Source organism: Petaurus breviceps, unplaced genomic scaffold, assembly GCF_028583685.1.
Source record: "Petaurus breviceps papuanus isolate PSGF00001 unplaced genomic scaffold, PetGlider_PUasm1.0 90424, whole genome shotgun sequence".
NCBI classification, from domain to species: domain Eukaryota; kingdom Metazoa; phylum Chordata; class Mammalia; order Diprotodontia; family Petauridae; genus Petaurus; species Petaurus breviceps.
In genome coordinates this window covers 2,457,382-2,477,599 of record NW_027187247.1, presented here as the reverse complement: position 1 = coordinate 2,477,599, position 20,218 = coordinate 2,457,382, and the positions used below count along the sequence as shown (strand labels likewise).

The following is a 20,218-nucleotide window of genomic DNA, read 5'->3' as shown; positions in this document are numbered from 1 at the left end:
TGTGAAATAAACTGGAGAAGGAAATGGCAAACCATTTCAGTATCTCCGCCAAGAAAACCCTTAAATGGAATCATGAAGGGTCATACATGACTGAAAAGGCTCAACAACATGGAAGCAGGGAATCACTGGAAGTCATGATGGTGTGAAAAAAGAAACACCAATAAAACATTTAAAAAGAAAACAGTAAAAACACAAATAACCCTCGACCTAGAACTCCAGAACCCAGGCCCTGATGACATTTCTCTTCACTTTTCAAAGGCACTTTGAGTTTCAGCCATTCATAGAAACTCCCAGTAACTAAGAAAAGATTCATAGCCTTAAAAATGGACATATCTTCCTAGAACTTGGGGAGGGGGGGAAACTGGGGACAAAAGTTGGGAAATCTCTATTCACCAGGCACTAGAGTGGAGTCATGACCTGAGTCCTCCTGCTCGGCTCCTCCTGGTCCTCAACCAGTAGGTCCAGGACAAGTGGGCTCTTACCTCATTCAAACTGGAGATTAAGCCAGAAGAGAAGCTGGAGAGGCCAAAGCGTTTCTCGATGGTGGTGAGGCTGCTCTTGAAGTAGGCACTGTAGAGGAGCTGACAGAATTGCAGGAGCCCTTGACAAAGTACAAACACCTGACGGAGACAGAATATACAACAGCCAATCAGTCACTCCCATCCTTGAGCGATTCCATCCCCAACCTCCTCTGGCTCTGGGCTTCCTCCCTCACCGTGGACAGAGACCCGATCTGGGAGCCCAGAGGTATCTGGGGCCTTCTCCAAGTTCCACCAATCACTCTCTAAGTGATCATGGGCATTTAACCCTTCTGAGTTTGGTCTTCCTCACCTGTAAGAAATGGGAGTAGTTTAAGGGACCTCTCAAGTCCCTTCAAGGTCTAAAATTCTGTGATATTTACTGTCCTATTCCAAAGGTCAGAAGATGGACCGTCGGCCAAGTATTATGGATCTTAGATAGACCCAAAGGAGAGAAACTAAAATGACCATCAACCCACAAAGAAGAGCCAGCAGAGTTGAAGGCCTATAAGAAGACAATAGGTATTCAGCTATTATTTTTTATTTAAAAAACAAACCTTTTTTTAAAATAGCATATAACAAATCTCGACAAAAAATTAAATCAGAAATAACAAAAATAAATCAAATCTAAGTGCCAAACTATTTATATTTTGATAAAAGGTTTAAAATATGTGCACTTTATTAAAAGAATAACAATAATCCTTTATTTTGTCTGTGCCTTTCTTGGATCTCTGGCCATCTTTCTAGAATAGAATAAACACCTAACAAGATTCTAACAGGTTAGGTGAGTAATTAGGCTAGAGATGAGATAGCCTCTGGAATCAAAGGCTAAAGCACCACATTTAATCCCCCTGGAAATCTCAGATCCCTAGACTGCTTCTCCCAGCTCCATATGTTGGTGGCCCAGTCCATCACACACTGATTGTCAGAGCAGAAGTCCTTAACCCTTTTTGTGTCCTGGATCGCTTTGGCAGTTTGCTGAAGCCTATGACCCCTTATAAGAATGATGTTTTTAAATGCATAAGATAAAACAGATGGATTTATAAGGGTAACCTGCGTAAGATAAAATTTATAAAGGAAACCTATTATATTGAAATAATTTCCAAAATATTTTAAAGAATATCCAATTTATGGATTCCAGGTTAAGAACTCCTGATTTAGGGGGTCCAGATCATCAATCAATGATCCCTTGGGCAATATTAATCCCCCAAGGAAAGGAGTGTATGTGAGAGATGGGAAAGTGATTCCATTTTGTAATCTGACAATTTTCTTTCAGTTATTACAGAACTGGTATCTCAAATGAATTAATTAGTGCTACACTCTTATGTTCCTCCCATTCCAAAGCTTATCCTCCCTCCTCTTCACTACTCCTCATTCCAAGTAATAGGGCCAAAGCCAAGATTCCATGTTGCCTCTCCCACCCTGACAAGGTCAGTGCTTGGAGGGGCCAGTTCTGGGCTCCTAGACATTCCAGGCATGCTTTCACAAGTGGCCATTCCTGTCAGGTACTAGGACAGAAAAGAACTTCTGTACCACGAAGGAGGAAGGAAGAGAATAAGTATTTATACAGTGCCTAAAATACTCCAGGCACCGTGCTAAGTATTTTTTTTGAGGGGGGAAGGCAGGGCAATTGGGGTTAAGTGACTTGCCCAAGGTCACACAGATAGTAAGTGTGTCAAGTGTCCGAGGCCAAATTTGAACTCAGATCCTCCTGACTCCAGGGCTGGTGTTCTATTCATTGCACCACTTAGCTGTCCCAGTACTAAGTCTTTATGAATATCTCATTTGATCCTCACAACAACTCTGGGAAGATAGGGGCTGTTATTATCCCCACTTTATATTTGAAGAAAGTTAGATAAACAGAGGTTAAGTGACTTGCCCAGATAATAAATGGATCCAGATTTGAACTCAGATCTTCCTAACTCCAGTTCCAGTGCTATATCCACTGTGCAACCTAGTTGCCTCCATGACCTTCATAATGCCCAAACAAATTCAAATCTGTTTAAGATACTTTCACTACGTTCCTACCTCAATCCCTGATTTTCCATCCATATTAAGATATTAACTTATTTTTAAAAAATTTATTATATTTCATTTTTCAATTAACAGAATTTTATTTTTCCCTCCTATCACCACCATTATCCTCCCAGAAGTAAGTAAGGAAGGGAAAAAATAGAGAGAGAAAGAAGGAAGGAAGGAAAGCAAAAGATTCCTTGTAATAACGAAAAAAAATTAACAAATTTGCTCGTGGGCTATGTTCAAAAAATATGACTCATCCTGTACCCTGAATCTATTGCCTCTCTGTTAAGAGGTAGAGAGCATGTCTCAGCATTGGCCCATGGAATCATGGGTGGTGATTATGTTGGTTTTTACAATATTGATAATATAGTATAAATTGCTCTGGTTCTGCTCATTTCACTCTGTCTCAGTTTGTGTAAGTCTTTCCATATCTCTTTGAAACCACTTACTTCCTCATTTATCTCAGCACCTAGTTTTCCATTATATCTATATACCACAGTTTGTTTGCTCATATTCCAATTGATTGGCATCCCTTAATTTCCAGTTTGTCGTGGGGGGTTTTTTGACACCACAAAGAGAGCTGCTATCAATACCTTTGTACCAATAACTCAATCATCTTCCTCTCCACCGTATCCTGGGACCAAAGGAAATCTGATTAATCTTGTATCTTTGTGCTCCCCTTATTCTTAACATTGGTCCAAATTTCAACTCTGCCACTTACTGCCATGTGACCTTGGGCAAATCATTTAACTTAATTGGGCCCAAGTTGCTTCATCTGTTAAATTAGAAGGTTGGACTCAATAACTTCTAAGGTTCAGAAGGACCTGGAGATGTACAAGGACACTGGGCACCCAAGGGAAGAGATGACCTTAAGGAAAGGGGTATATATTTCAGCCAGATGGATGTAGGCTTAATAAATATAGATCCATATACCCTGGATTTCCTCCTAGAACACTAGTGGTGGCCACAATAGAAAATATGTTACAGAGGCCAACATCCTGACCCTTTATTTCTATTTCAGGATCTCTATCCCATATCCAGCATCCACGTGAGATAATTTCCTAGAGGCAGCTTGTTGGACAGTCAATGGAGTGTTGGGCCTGGAGTCAGTAAGACCTGAAATTCAAATCCTGACTCAGGAAATGAATAGCTGTGTGGAGTCAAGGCAAGTCACTTATTTTCTGTCTGCCTCAGTATCATCTTCTGTAAAATGGGGATAAAAATAGCAATAAAGAGCACTCTGTAAATTATAAATCACTATATAAGTACTAGCTTTAAAAACACTCCTCTTGCTCATGATTATAAGGCCTCCTTTTGCATCTCAGAACTGGAGTAGCCCACTTTCCTCTTTCTGGTAAGACTGCAGGTATACCTTTCCCAAGTGCCCTTCCATTCATTTCATGTCTTCCCCATGCATATAAGTTCTCGCCACCCAAGTCGTTGGCACTCTTAAATAGTCTAACATCTGAAATGGATTTGATGTTTTTTCAGTTAAATGGCATTAAGAAAGAGTCATTATTACCATTTGTTTTGCTACTGCACCCTATGGACCACGGGGTCTTTCCACCTGACTTGTGACTGAAACCTCCCCTATGTGTTGTCTCCCCATAGTAAAATGAGTTTCTCAAGAATAGGAGCTGTCTTGAGTTCTATTTCTATCTCCAGTGCTTTGCACATATTAAGTGCTTAATAAATATTCATTCATTCCTGTACACCAGGGAACTAAGAACTTGGCTGAATCAGCCCCTTTGAAACATAAGGAAAGAGGCAGGCTCGCAGGCCAGTCCAAGAGACAAGGCTCTCCCTCTATTCCAATAAAATTTTCTTGACCCTAGAAGGAAAGTAGGAGCTGTTATAGGGAAGCAGTGTCTTTGGAGGGGCAAGAAGTGAGGAGCAATTGAGTAAATTGGGAATGTGTGTATATCCTGTGGTGAGGGGGAAGCAGTCCATACCAGGAAATGGGAGGAGAAAACAAAAGAATAACCATGATTCTGGATGGGGAGTGTCTGAATTTTATCTCTCTAACAATTTCCAGGTTCCAGAACCTCAGAGACACTATTCTTTGTATAATAGAGTAAGAGTACTTAATGGAAAATAGAATTGAGGAGAGATAGAGACAGAGATAGAGTGAGAAAGAGACAAAAACAGAGAAACAAAGAGTGCAAGAGAGACAGAGACAGAGAGACAGAAAGAGAGATAGAGAGAGAGATAGAATGAGAAAGAGACAAAAACAGAGAAACAAAGTGCGAGAGAGACAGAGACAGAGAGAGAGAGAGAGAGAGAGAGAGTGAGAAAGAGACAAAAACAGAAACAAAGTGCGAGAGAGACAGAGACAGAGACAGACAGAGAGAGAGACAAAGACAGAGACAGAGACAGAGAAGGAGGGAGGGAAGGAGAGACTGAGATACACATAAAGAAAGAGAGTACATACTGTGTGAATGTATTTCAGAGGAAAGAAAGAAGGTGTGAATGTAAATCCTGAGTGGAACTCTGACCACTCCACGGACAGGAAGTCCCACCCAAGCTTATACTTCTGTTTTTCTGGCCTTAGCGGCCTGACTTCTGTTAGAATTGGTGACCCAGAGAGCAGCTCTGTCTGCAATGCTGAGAAACCCTAATGCCATATGGAATAAATACATGGTTATTAGCGAAGGAGTTGCCTGTCCCTCAGTCTCAAAGAGGACCAAAGTGACATCACTAGATGATGTCTTTTGACTAATGGATAAATTGGATTTAAGTGAGGCAGAGTTGCACAGTCATTGGCTTCACTCTGTCTTTCAGAGTCATCAAAGTCTAGTGGTAGAACAAAAGTCAAGATGGCTGGTGATGGGCCAGGAGGCAGCGGATGACCTTGGCACCTTTGATGTCTGACCACTCTAAGCTCTCCACAGTACCTGCTTCAGTTGCCTTCATAGCCATTGGAACAAATTGTTCTCATCCTCCCATTGCACTGGGGAAGTCCTCACATGCTTAGGGTAGACATCCCCTCCACAACTCACTGATGGGTTTGAAACCCCTCACTTATCCTCAACCTGGTTTAGCCCCTCTGTCAGGATGATTTTACCAGGGTGTGGCCATGGGCATGCTACAGCTTCTTGGAGCCACAGGGGAGGGTTGGTTGAATTAGGTGGACACCAGAGGTGGATGCACAGCCCTCAAAAGAGCTCAGCAGCCCTCACATCAGAGGTGTGGGTCCTCCTGAATACCCCTAGAGAATGAGTATATCCTTTATAGACAGAGGATACTTTTAGCAATGAGGGACCTATTTAAAACACATCTTTTTGGCTATTCTATGCTGGTCAGTTCTGAAACGTAGAGAAATATCAGGTAGCACTGGGGAGTATAGACAGGGAACTTTGAGTACTGAAGAATCCTGTTGGATTGTATTTAAGCCCTAAGTACACTCTTGTCCCCATCAACAGGTATCACACAATTACAAGACTGAAACTGGATTGATTTCAAGACCTGGACAGGAACAAATAAATGAAAGTAGTCAGACCATTTGGACACTGCTGACTTCTCCCATTTCCATGTATCCTTCAATAATGCTAATGTCAGAAAACCAACTGTAAAGATATTCTACTTTGTCAGGTAACAGAAACATTTTGAACTCAGGACTAAGACCTTTCTCCAAGTTGCACTTAATGAACCCTAAAGAGTCAACCGAAAACTAATTGAAATAACTAAGCTTCAGCAGGATATAAAATAAATCCACACAAACCATCAACATTTCTATACAATATCAATAAAAACGCAGGAGGAAGAGATAGATAAATGTAATTAAAAAGAACTGCAGGTTGTGTAAAACCCTTAGGAATCTACCTGCCAAGGCATACACAAGAAGCATATAAACACAACTACAAGCCACTGTTCACAGAAATAAAGACAGACCTAAATAAATGGAGAAGTGTTCATTGCCAATGGGTAGGTTAAGTCCAAAAGCAGCAAAGGATTACTTAATAGAATGAGAAACAGAATAACAAAGTTCAAGTTGACTCTATATCCATTATTGGAATCATTGTGTGGTTCTGCTTTCCTCGGTCTGCATCATTTCATGCAACTTTGCAACGTTTCTTTGCATTTTGCATATTCATCTTTCCCTATGGTATAGTAATATTCTGCTACCTTCATATACTGTAATTTATTCAGGTATTTTCCAATTATTGGGTATGTATTTAGTTTCCAGGGCAGCTGGTGGCATAATACATGGAACACTAGGCCTGGAGTTAGGAAGACATCTTCCTGAGTTCAAATCCAGTCTCAGATACTTACTAGTTGTGTGACCCTGAGTAAGTCACTTAACTCTGTTTGCGTCAGTTTCCTCATCTATAAAATGAGCTAAAGAAGGAAGTAGTGAACCACAGGAGTATCCAAGAAAACCCCAAATGGGACCATGAAGAGTCAGACATGACTGAAACAACTCACCAACATTTGGTTTCCAGTTTTCGTTATCACAATTAATGATGTTATGAGTAATTTTATGCACATGCGTCTTTTCTTGTTGTCACTAACCTTCCTGGCATATTGTCCCAGAAAAAGGAAACATTTAGGAACTTTTCTTGCATGATGCCAAATTGTTTTTTAGAATGGTTGGACTAATTCACTTATGTATCAGCAGTGCCTTTAAATTTGTCTTAATTTTAAAAAACACTTTATCTATGTGTTTTATTTTTATACAACCTTCATTTCCAGATAACAATATCAAAAGTAGGAGGTGAAAAAAGCAGTTAAGCAAAAACTACCAAATATATTAACCATTCTGATTATATATGTAACATTCTAGGGACCTGTAGTCCCACCTCCACAAAGAAGGGAAAAAGGTTCATTGTCTCAACTCTTGTGCTGGGCCGTTTGATTATTATAATGGGCATAGGATTATAAGTATATAGCTGAAAGGGGCCTTAGAAGCCATCAGAGCCAACTGTCTCATTTTATAGATGAAGAAACTAGGGCACAGAGAGGTTAAGCAACATTAAGAGTCGGAAGCAGGATTTGATCTCGGGTCTTCCAGACTCCAAGCCCAGCATTCTATCCCTTGTGCCACTTATTTCATTGTTCTTTCTGATGACTTTGTTGTATTTGTTGTATATCACGTTTTCCTGTTTCTGTTTGCTTCACGGCATCATTTTGTAAGTCTTTCTATGCTTCTTTGAATTATTCACATTCATTATTTCTTACATGTCCCATTACATTTTTATACCACAATTTGGTTAGTCATTCCTCAATCAATGGGAGTCTACTTTGTTTTTAATTCTTTGTTACCACAAAAAGTGCAACTACGAATATTTTGCTCTATCTGGGACCTTGCTTTCCCTCAATTACCCTCCTTGGGGTACACACATACCAATGGGGTCTCGGAATGAGAATGTGCCTTTTTCCTTCAAGCCCTTCCAACTATAAGTTCATTTCATTATGATTTATCCTTCTTCCTCCTTTTCCTTTCTTCCTCTTTATCTTCGTTTTTTCTTCCTTCTTCTCTTACCTTCTCCTTTCCTCTTAGAACTTAAATTCAATTCTAATTACCCCACTCCTACTCCATTCAAATCATCAGACTAATCTTGAATTAACAAGAACTACTAACAACCACTGACTTTACTAGAACTTTGTGGTTAAAGTAGGTGGAGTGGGAGAGAATTGCGTGTCCCAGATTCTTTTACTGAAAGGTACATCTTGTACCAACATTGTTTAGAAATGACTCTGATGTCTTGACATTTACAGTTAAGACCAGAATTCCTACTCTTCCCTCCCCCCCTCCCCCTTGAGATTCGCTGGATGGCTTTCCATCCCAGCCTGGAATCTTCTCTCCTTGGGCAAGGTGAGGCAATCTAGGTCTCTTCAGGTCTTGATACATTCCAGGGCTACTGGTAAACTTGGCACCATCTGAACTCCCCAGGCACCAACTTGGTAAGACAGCTAGGAAGCAGGAATGTGGTTTGGGGGCAAGGAAGGGCAAGTGAAGAGACAACAAGTACCAGCTTCAAGAGTTTTGGAGCCATTTTCCTGGCACAGCATTGCCAGTCACAAAGGAACGGCTCATCTTATTGGCAAAGATTTTTCATCATCCTTTCTGTAGATTAAGCTGGAAAAGTGCATCAAAACAATATTTTTTTATGTCTTACATGGGGTAGAAGGATCCTATATTGAGAAATCACTCAGTCAACAAGTATTACCTGAGGGTCTGTTACGTACCGAGCGTTGTCCAAAATGGAGAGCCAACTCATTACCACCCTACAGATTGGCTTGGGAATGACAAGGACAGAAAGTAGGAGAGAAGAATAGTAGAATTAGGATTGTTGTATTTTGGCAGTGGAAATCAGGGTTACTGGATGAGTAAACAACAGTAATATTCCATAAATTATCTTCATTTAATGATGGAAAAGTTTCTAGAGGAGATAGAATTATGGGAAGTTTTAAGAATGAAATGGATAACAGAAATTACTTTAAATGATTGCTATCTGTGAAGCACTATGCCAGGGGTGGGGAATGTATAGCCGTGAGGCCACATGTGGCCTCAAGGCCTCAGGTTCCCCACCTACACTAAGCGTTGGGGGACAAAAAGAAAATTGAGATAGTCTTTACTCGCAAGGAGCTCACATTCTAATTGAGGGGAACAACTCATAGAGAAGAGTTCATCTTCAGTTCATGTCAGATGGAAAGACCAGGTGGTGCTCAGACAGGGAAGATTGCAGGGTAGTTGCCAAGGCTCAGAGGTCATTGGGGAGTAATGATAGGGTAGATGGTCCTGTACCAAGAAGAAAGTGGATTCAAGGATTAGAATAGAGGGGGGCTCTGGTACATCTCTAGCTCAGATGGAAAGGGGGTGGTGGTTAGCATCCAGCTGACAGTGAAAGAAGGAAGGGAAAGATAGAGTGGTTGGCTAACAAAGAGAATAAATCACCAACCTCCTACAATGTCTATGCTATGTCACTAATTTACCCCTGGGTGTCTAAAATTATTTTGTGAAGTAATTTCTGAAATTAAGAAGCTCTATTCTCAGCCTTTTGGGAATAAGTCTCCTGAGAGGCTTGTAAGCCAGGGCTGCTTGAATTTGGGCCCACATTCATCAGGCGATTTCTATCGGAAGTGACTGCCTATACATATGGAGAGAATCTTTTCTCTAGCATGTGATCCCCATCTGATGATATGGAAAGAGCCTTTATTTAGAGTCAGACGACCTGAGTTCAAATTCCAGTTTATTTACTACCTGTAGGATCTTGGGCTAGCTATGTCCTTTCTCTGGATGTCAAGTGGAAAATGAGGAGGTTAGACTAGGTGATCCCTATGTAATGGCTTGAAAAAGGAAATGACTCGATCAAAGCTATACACTAAAGGGCAGCTAGGTGGTGCAGTGGATAGAGCACTAGGTCTAGAGTCAGGAAGACCTGAGTTCAAATCCAGCCTCAGACACTTACTAGCTGTGTGACCCTGGATAAATCACTTAACCCTATTTGTCTCAGTTTCCTCATTAGTAAAATGATCTTGAGAAGCAAATCGCTCGGGTTATTTTTGCCAACTCCAAATGAGGTCATGAAGAGTCAGAAATAACTGAATAACAACAATAATAATGCATTAGAGAAGATTACTCGGACAATCTCATCTAGGCTGAATTGAAGAGGCCAGTGACTGAAGCCAGGGAGACCAGTTAGGAGGCCATCATGAGAGTCCATGCAAAAGGGATAGTGGGCACCCCTGAAGACATGAACTCAGTGGCCCTCATCTGTCATATCTGACTCCACACACTGAACTTGGTGTTGTTAACCTTTGGTGGGACTTCCAGGCACTCAGACCTCCTGGCTTCACTCAGGTGTCCATTTGACTATTTCAACATGGCTTTTTCCACCCTCAGATGATTGTGGATTTAGAGTGTGAAAGGATCTTAAAAGCCATCAAATTCAGCCCCCTCATTTTACAAATGAGGAACTGGGGCCAAAAGAGATTGAGTGATCTGTCCAGGTGACACCAGTAAGTATCTGAGGCAGAACTTGTACACAGGTCTTCATGATTAGAGTGTCAGACCTAGAAGACTCATCTTCCTGAGTTCAGATCTGGCCTCAGATACTTACTTACTAGCTGTATGACCCTAGGCAAGTCACTTAACCCTGTTTGCCTGTTTCCTCATCTGTACAACAAGTTGGGGAAGGAAATGGCAAACCAGTCCAGTATCTTTGTCAAGAAAACCCCAAGTGGGTCATGAGGAGTCAGACACAATTGAAAACAACACTTGATGATTTTAAGGTCAGCACTCTATCTGCTATAGAATCTATTTTCTCATCCCTAATTTGATCTACATTCCACAAAGCTTTGGACACCCCTCCTTAGCAGCCAGAGAAAGACAGTCATGCAGGATTGGGCCACATCTGGGTGTGACCTTCCTTATTTATTTCCATCTTCAAGGAAAGGACCTCTTCGGCAAATCACTGACAACTGTGGGATCCGTAAAATGAAAGGCCTATATCAGATAACTCATTAGGCCCTTTCCAGGACCCACATTCTTCTGCTCCACTGACATTTAACTATTTATCTTCCCTGCAAACTCAGAAGGAAAGAGGTGTCCTTTCTCTGAAACTAAACCTTCCACCTGTACTCTCTTGAAACATACTTTTAATTTTAAATTAAAAAAAAAAACCTTTCCCACCTGGAATCCCTAGCTCAGGGGTAGGGAACCTGTGGCCTCAAGGTCACATGTGGCTTCTAGATCCTCAAGTGCAGCCCTTTGATGGAAAGTTTGGGTTCTGTCAAAGGACTGCTCTTGAGGACCTAGAGGGTCATATGTCGCCTCCAGGCCCAAGGTTCCCTATTCCTGCCCTAGCCCTTCAAATGAAAGCAATAAGTCATTTTTTCAGAGCAGCATTTTTATTCCTCCCTTCTCAAACATCTTTGAGTTCTCCTTCCTCTCTGCCTTCAAACAAACATGATCTCCCTCATCTTAAAAATGAACAAAAACCATCCTTTACTTGTCTAGTCTAGTCTTGCGCTTTCCTTTCAAGACTGTGTCTCTCCAACAAGTTGTTGAAGTCTGCTCCCTTTTTTCTTTTCTGCTTATTTCCTTCAATTTCCATCACTCTCTGGAAAATGGTCTTTACTAGGTAAAGTTCAGCCTCCTTCTAAGCCCAGCAAATGCCCTCATCTCAGCTTCATCCTCTGCAGTTTCTCAGGAGCAGTGGAACACTGGTAAATCCTTTCTTTATGAGAATCTCTCTTCCCAATTCATGGCCCAACATAGCAAGGGACAGGGATCAAAAAAGATAAAATGGATCATTTTGATTCTATGAAATTTTAAATTTTTTTGTACAAATGAAACTAAATCAGATCAAAGTAGAAAGGAAATAGCTTAGAAAAAAATATTTGCGCAAGTTTCTCTGATAGTTCTCATATAAGGATATGAGGACATAAGGATATATAAGGAATTAATTCAAATATAGTGCATTCCAAAAGTCAGTGCAGTTTTTAAGCAATTAAAAGCTTAGTTTGAAATGGTTTAAAGCTGTTGTTGTTTGTCCTTAGTTCTCCAAGAGGGCCCTGATATTCAGGTGGTGATGCATGATGCTTGCAAGTGAATTGGATTTAAGTGAGGGAGGGCTGTGCAAAGTCACCAGCCTGACTTTCTCCTCCAGAGTCATCTGAGTCCAGTGGCCAGATATAGATCAGGACGATTGGAGACGGCCCGGGATTCGGTGGGAGAGCTTGGTCTTTTCAAACTAAGGTCTTTAACAGGTCTCAATTTGACTCAGGCAAGCCCATTCAATGATTAAGGCTTAATAGTGAACTAGTCAGAGAAGGGCCTCTTTACCTAGTCAGAAAAAACAAAAACACAAAACAAAAAACAAAATCCAACTCATCGGGGAGGGTAAGACCCTCAGAGTTTCTGGCTAAAACCAAAACAATTGCTATTTACATTTATTCTGAGCCAAAAAGGACCAAATAATGACCTAGTAGGGCTTGGCCTGGGACCTAATGTTGACTAATCAATGAGAGCCAGACTGTGGGCAGCTAAGTGCTCCAGTGGAGAGAGAGAAGGCAAAGCCTGGTCAGGAAGATTCATTTCCCTGAGTTCAAACCTGGCCTCAGACACTTACAAGTTGTGTGACACTAGACAAGTCACTTAACCCTGTTTGTCTCAGTTTCCTCACCTGTAAAATGAGTTGGAAGAAGGAAGTGACAAACCACTTCAGTATCTCTGCCAAGAAAACCCCAAATGGGGTCACCAAGAGTCAGACAGGATTGAAACTACTATACGAGAACAGTAAAACTTAAATTACAATCAAGACTTTTGGAATATTCTGTGGATAGGAACAAGAGATTTGGGGGGGCAGCTAGGTGATGCAGTGAATAGAGCACTGGCCCTGGAGTCAGGAGGACCCGAGTTCAAATTCGGCCTCAGAAACTTAACGCAAAACTAGCCGTGTGACCTTGGGCAAGTCACTTAACCCCAATTGTCCTACTTTCCCCCCTCCAAAAAGCAAAAAAAAAAAGACAAGAGATTTTTCCAACAGACAAATGATCAACAAATATGAATATGCTGTTAATAAAGGAGAGAAAGTTCAACAATATTAAAAAAAACCGCCAAATCACTAATAATTAGAAAAATGAACATCAAAAATCTCTGAGAATGACCTCACATCCATTTGATTGGGAAAGACCACAGGAATAGAAATTGACAAGCAAAAGACTGGCAGATTAAAGGAAGTAAGCAGAACCGGAGGAAGAATTCCTGTATGACAATATTGTAAAGACAAACCACTTTGACTTAGGAACTCTGAAAAACACAATGACCAACCATGATTCGTGATGAAACATGCTGCCTACTTTCAACAGAAAGCTGATGGACTCCAAGTACAGATTGAGTCTTGAGGCATATTTTCTTTAGATATAGCTAATGTGGGAATTTTTTTTGGCTTGACTGCACATGCTTTTAATGAGTTTTGCTTTTCTTTTAAGGTGGGAGAGAAAATTCAGAACTGAAAATAAGATAAAATTTAATTTAATAAATAAATATATTTTGTTAAGAGTCTATGATTTAGATCATAGACCCAGAACTGGAAAGGATTCCAGAGGTCATCTAGTCCAACCCTTCATTTTCCAGATGAGGAAACTGAGGCCCAGGAATGTTAAGTGACTTGTCTAAAGTAATATCAGTATATTTCAGAGGTGGGATTTGAACCCAGGATTTCTGAATCTGGCCAGAAACTCTGAGGGTCTTCCCCTCCCAGATTGATTCTTTTGTGAAGGCAAACTAGGCCATTTTTTGCCTCCATCCTTACCTAGCCTTTAGTCACTGAATGGGTGTTGCCTCAAAAACTGAAACCTTGGAAAGACTTTAGATTAAAAAGGTCAAGGTCTCCCACTGCATCCTGGGTCATCTCCAGCCATCTTAACCTATATCTTTCGCCTGGACTCTGATGACTCTGGAGGAGAGAATGAGGCTGATGACTTTTCACAGCTCTGCTTCACTTAAATTCATTTCCCTTGCAAGTCAAGACATCACCCTGCTGATATCATTGATCCTCTTTGAGAATGAAAGATGAACAACAACATTTTTAAGAGCATAGCACAAGATGGAAATCAGCAGAGAGAAAGTAAAACAAGTCAGCTTTACTGAGGGTGAAATATTCAAAATAAGAAGGCAGTCGGGTGGGAACTGCTAAAGTCCAGTGACTTTTTTTTTTAACAGGGTTCTTTTCTGAGTCAAGCAGATCCATGCATTAGGGGGAAGGCAACAGGAGCCTTGATGACCTGGTATGCAAGTCAAGGTTTGGAAATTTTGTACCTCTTCTTGCTTGGAGGCTGTAGAGGCATAACACCTGGGGAATTGGTAACTAGTTAATATTTAAGTTCTCACCCAGGAAAAAAGGGACTTTGGCTATTCCCTCAGTCCTTGCTCCAGCATATACTTCAGGGAACAGCTGCTTCTTTAGCAAGTCAGAGAGACTACTAGGTCCTTATGCCTTGAGATGTAGTGGCCTGGTGACATTTCTAGGGGAGTTGCTTCGTTTGGAGAGGTCACCTGGCAGCCATCCTAAATGGTAGTCATTGCAGATTTACAAAGCATACAATGTCAATGGCACAATTCTATTTGAGTGTTTTATCTGAGGATGATAATAATCTCTATGTTGTCTCTATCATCACTCCCTGATCCTTTCCCCAAATCATAAACTTCCTTCCAATTATCTTCCCCCCTCCTCCTAGCCCTCATGAAATCTGAATGAGTATATATGTTTTATTTGCTTAGCATTTCTTTCATCTAGGAAGTCAAAGAAGTTGCTTGGATTATCTGTCATTGATTCTTTAAGAATTAATAGACTGGAAAGAGCAAAGGAAGGTCATTTGGACCATCTAGTCCTTCCCTCTACCTCCGGACAGAATTGTATCTAATCCTAGACTGATTAGGGTATTTCCTAATTTTAAGCATCTCTGGGGAGGAACATTGCAAATTGTCTCTGAAGAAATTAATCCAATCTTTAATAAAGTCATGCTCATATTTAACCCTACATCCTTCTGCTAAAGAGAGGCAGACCTTTTTTTTCCTCTAAATGTTTCTATTAAAGAGATATAGAATAGGAGCCCCCCTTTAGCTGTAATAATTCACACATAAAATAGCCTGGACAAACTTGTCCTTTTGTGGTGAATAAGTGACTGAACCAAGAGTTTGGATTCTATCTTTCCCCTTCACCAAGCCAGATTTTCTCATGTGGTCAGTACATCTCAAACTCAGGAGGCCTGGTCTGGCCAAGGGAACTTCACTACAGCCTCAGCTCCTGCTGGTTCCATGAACTTCCCCAGTCTCTGGCACATGTTTCTCTTGAGCAGTGTCTCCAATCCCCATCATTCTGAGTCTCTGGTTGTCACCTCTCACTAGATCAATATTACTGTGTGTCTATATATCTTTCACTTGCCCATTTATTCATTTGTTGTCTCCTCCATTAAAAGACAAGCTTCTTGAGGGCAAAAGAACTATTTCTGCCCTTCTTTATATCCCCAGCGTTTAACATGGTGTAGAAGAAGGAGGAAGAAGAGGAGGAGGAGGAGAAAAAGAAGAAGAAAGGAGGAGGAGAAAAAGAAGAAAGGAGAAGGAGGAGGAGGAGAAAAAGAAGAAGAAAGGAGAAGAAGGAGGAGGAGAAAAAGAAGAAGAAAGGAGAAGAAGGAGGAGGAGAAAAAGAAGAATTAAGAGAGACATGAATAAAGATTAATAAATAGCATTAATATAACACTTTAAAGTTTGTGTAGCACAGGGGTGGGGAACCTGTGGCCTTGAGGTCACATGTGGCCTTCTGAAAGGTCCTTGGATGTGACCTTTTGACTGAGTACAAGTTTTACAGAACAAATCCTTTTATTAAGGGGATTTGTCTGTGAAGTTTAGATTCAGTCAAAGGGCTGCACTTGCCACACGTGACCTTGGGGTTGCAGGCTCCCCACCCCTGGATAGCATTTTATATGTTATCTCGGTAGATCCTTTCAACAACCCTGTAAGGTTTCATTATTATCATCTTCATTTTACAGATGAGGAAACTGAGGCTAAGACAAATTCAGTGACTTGCTCAGTCATGAAGCTATTAAGTGTCTGAGGCCAGATTCAAACTCAGATCTTTCTGACTCAAGTCCAGCACTGTCCATCATTATGCCAACTAATTGGCCCAGATAGAGTGAAAGAGACAGAGAGAAGTGAAAAAACATATAGATACATAAACAGGTACATATATTTATATATACCTTACACACATGCATAGATAAATAAGATAGATACATCAAACTGTATTGATTGATGTTTAACAACTGACTCTCAAGGGGAAAAAATGTATACAGAATACTCTTAAGTTTAATCATCATTATCCACATTTTTCTAGCACTTTCTTTCTTTTTTTTTTTTAAGCAATCTGGGTTAAGTAACTTGCTCAAGGTTACACGGCCAGTTATTTCTGGGTGTGGTGCTGAGTATCTGAGCCCGGATTTGATCCCCAGGTCATGTTGACACTGGAGCCGGTGCTCTTACTCGCTGTGCTACCTGGCCGCCCCAATTTCTAGCGCTTTCTTGAGTCTAGAACAAAACGACAAATAAAGCCCTTATCTGGAGCATTTGCCGGTTTCTGAGGTATAAGTGTTCACACTGAAAATTTAACAATCTGCCCCCTGAAGCCCTTGAGTTGGTTCTAGCCCACACCTGGATACATCAGTGATTAGAGAGATAAACAGATGGAAAGATAGGTACCTGCATACATATAAACACATATTCATACACAGGTGGATAAATGCATAGACATATAGTTACCTACATCGATATAAATATACATTAATGGATACACCAATACAGGTGCATGCTTATATGCATGCAAACATACATACAAGCATTATACACTGGTTGAAAGGCATGTTCAGGTGACAAGGAGAAAGCACCTTTCTGTGAAGATTTCTTCCTCTTTTTTAAAGAGAACACTGGAGAAAGAAGAATCATGGGGATGGCCCCTTTTGGGATGGAATTTTGAGAGACTATTGGAGAGGAAGGAGACACTGGCCCCTGGCCCCACTCCCAACTTAGACAGAAAAAAGAAGGAAGTCACCTGCAGCCTAGAGCAGAAGAGATGACCCTGCAGGGCCTTTTGATCTATAATAAGCCTGGTCCTTTCCCCTTATTTTCTTGGGGAGGTGACTTGGGATCCACACTGTGCCCCTTTTCATTTTTAAGGTAGAAAGCTCTTTTAAGGCACTGTACAGGAAATCAAATATTTGCCTGACACAGGAAGAATGGAACCCAAGATAAAGCCCAGAGATCCAGAGCAGCACATTTGGGATCAAAGTCAGCAGGAGAAGTAGTTCTAATAATAATCATTAGGGGCCTTTGATAAGAGCAGGTCCTATTGTGGCCTTGAAAACATCCAAGTCAAAACAATCTGTCTAGGGCTTTGCTAGGGAGATCTGATTGAGTAGAAAACTAGGCTAGGCTACTGAAGAACCCTAAAAATAGGATCCACACCTTTTTCTGGAAAAATTTCTGCCTACAGGGCAAGGGGTTGAGTCAGGTGATCTTGAGTTCTCTTCTATCTCTTTCAAGCTGATCTTTTGCTGGTTCCAATTCTTCCCACCCCACCCTACTCCCCAACCACATTTCCCCTTCTTGACATTGCCTTTTCATTTACTTTCCCCTTCCTCATCATCCTCTCCCTCTCCCGTTTCCTCCTCACCTCCATCTCTGGGAATTCCTGGTTTTCTTCAAGACTCAATTCAAGTGCATCCTTTTCAAAAAGTCCTTCCAGATTCCCCTAGTTCCTAGTGTCTTTCACTTCTAAGGTAACATTTCATTTATTCTGTGCAACTTGTGTGTATCTAGTTCATATATATATATATGTGTGTGTGTATATATGTACACACACATATAATATATGTGTATGTACATGTATGTGTGCATGTATATATACATATATGTGTATCTTTGTATATGTTGTCTCCCCATCAGGATGCAGTTTCATCCTTCATTTTGAAGAGGATAATTGACATCACAGGGTGATGAATGATTCAAATGAATTGGATTTAAGTGAGGAGAGTTGTATGAAATTGTCATCCTCACTCTCTCTTCCAAATTCAAGGAAGTCCAGTGGCAGGACAGAAGTCAAGATGATGGATCATGGCTCAGGATGCAGTGGGTGACCTTGGCATCTTCTATGCCTGACCAAGCTCTAAGCACTCCGCAGCCCCTGCTTCAGCTGCCTTCGTGCCCATTGGAACCAATTGCTCTCATCTGCTCATTCCATCAAGGGAAGTTTTCACAAACTTGGGGTAGACGCCTTCTTAAATCACCAAGGGGTTTGAGGTCTGTCAGTTCCCTTCAACTTGGTTTAGCCTGTCTGCCAAGACGGCTTTCCTGGGGTGGGGCTGCTGCTCATGCTACAGTTTCTTAGAGCCACAGGTGAGAGTTGGGTGAAGGTGGACACCAAAGGTGAATAAGCAGCCCTGAAAAGGGCCCAGCAAACCTTCACGCCAGAGATGCTGGTCCTCTTGAGCATCCCCGCCCTCACCCACCCACATACATCTATTAGCATATAAATGCTGTGAAGGCAGGGACTCTTCATGTCTTTCTTGGAATCCCCAGTACTAAGCACTTAACTTGGCACAAACTAAATGCTGGCCTCACAGATGCTTATTGATGAACTGATCTGGACTGATTGATTGATTAACCTCAGACCTAACACCTATTTTGGCAATTCATAATGGCATCTTCCCCCTTTGGACCACTCAAACCTAAGTGTCTCTGATCGCACTTGATGTCATCCATTTATATATGTTGTGTCACAACTAGAATGTAAGCTTCCTGAAGACAGGAACTGTTCTTGCTTTTGCTTTGTATATCTGGTACTGGATACGGTGTCTGGCACATAGGAAAGGCATATTCACACCTTTATTCAAATCCCATTATAAAAATTCTTGAAGATTCCACTTCTTTTCCTGAGTAACACTGCCAACTGATAGAGTGGGGAATCTAAGGTGGTAAGAGTCATTTTTAAAGTAAAGTACATGAATGTACCCCAAAGGGCAATTGGGTTAATTTCAAACTATGTAAGTAGCTTGTAATCATTCAGTCAATTATTTATTGCAAGCCTACCATGTACAAGGTACTGTACTAGGTGGTAGTGACGGTAATATAAACAAGTTCCTACCCTTAAAAAGCTTAAACGAACTATAATTTATGGGAATACATACATATATATTCATGACCTAGAAAAGAAACTCATTGATTTGTCTACATATATAAATAGGTAAGTAACCTTACTCATCTTGAATCTTTCCTGGAGACAAATACTAAGCATCTTATTGCCCCTATCTTGGAAGGGAGGTGATGGATAAGATTTGCAGAACGAGGCATGCATTTTCATGTGTGAATTTGTTTCGCATTCCTATATTTATCTGTTATAAGGGAAAGCTTTCATTTGGGGGGAATGTTGTTAGGTGGAGTAAAGACGTAATGAGAGTGATACAAAAAAGGAAGAAAAGAACATCAATGAAACATTTAAAATACACAGAAGGAAAGCCAAAGGAATTTGAGGCGACATAGACAAGCTTGGCAGTGTTCCTTTTGTATTAAATTTAGTATAAGGGTGAGAATCAGACCTCTGATTTCATCAGTGCAGGCATTGAAGAATTTCTTTACCATTGTAAGCTTTCTCTGTAACTTATAGTTTTAGAGAGTTGGCTGGAACATTCAGAGATTAAGTTATTTACCCAGGGTCCCAGGGTCACAATGTGTCAGAAGGGAGACATGGACCCAGGCTTCCTGGCTCTATGGTCATGCCTCTATGCACTATGCCATGCTACTTTAATGAGTTAGCAGCATTTATTAAGTGCCTACAATGCACTAAGTTCTGTGCTAAGTGCTAGAGATACAAAAAGAAGGGCAATAACAAAAATCCAGTCCCTGACCTCAAGAAGCTCGCAGTCTAATGGGAGACAGGCAAACAATGATGTACAAACAAGCTATAAACAGGATCAATTGGAAAGAGTGAACCCAGAGGGAAGGAGCTAGAATGAAGGAGGATCAGGAAACAATTCTTGTAGAAGGTGTGGTTTTTCCCTGAACCTTGAAGGAAGCCAGAAGGCAGAGATGAGGAGGGAGAGCATTTCAGGCATGGGAGGGAATCAATGAAAATTCAGTCAGAAGATGGAAAGTCTTGTGCAAATAACAGCAACAATGTGACTGG

General features: G+C 41.0%; 1 protein-coding gene across 1 annotated transcript in view; it reads right to left on the bottom strand.

Moving 5' to 3' along the window:
• Positions 1-20,218, bottom strand: part of SLCO2A1 (solute carrier organic anion transporter family member 2A1) — a 151,919-nt gene that overhangs the window by 85,040 nt on the left and 46,661 nt on the right. Inside the window, 1 exon segment of the mRNA XM_069108716.1 lies at positions 483-620. Coding sequence (XP_068964817.1) covers positions 483-620 — 138 coding nt within the window.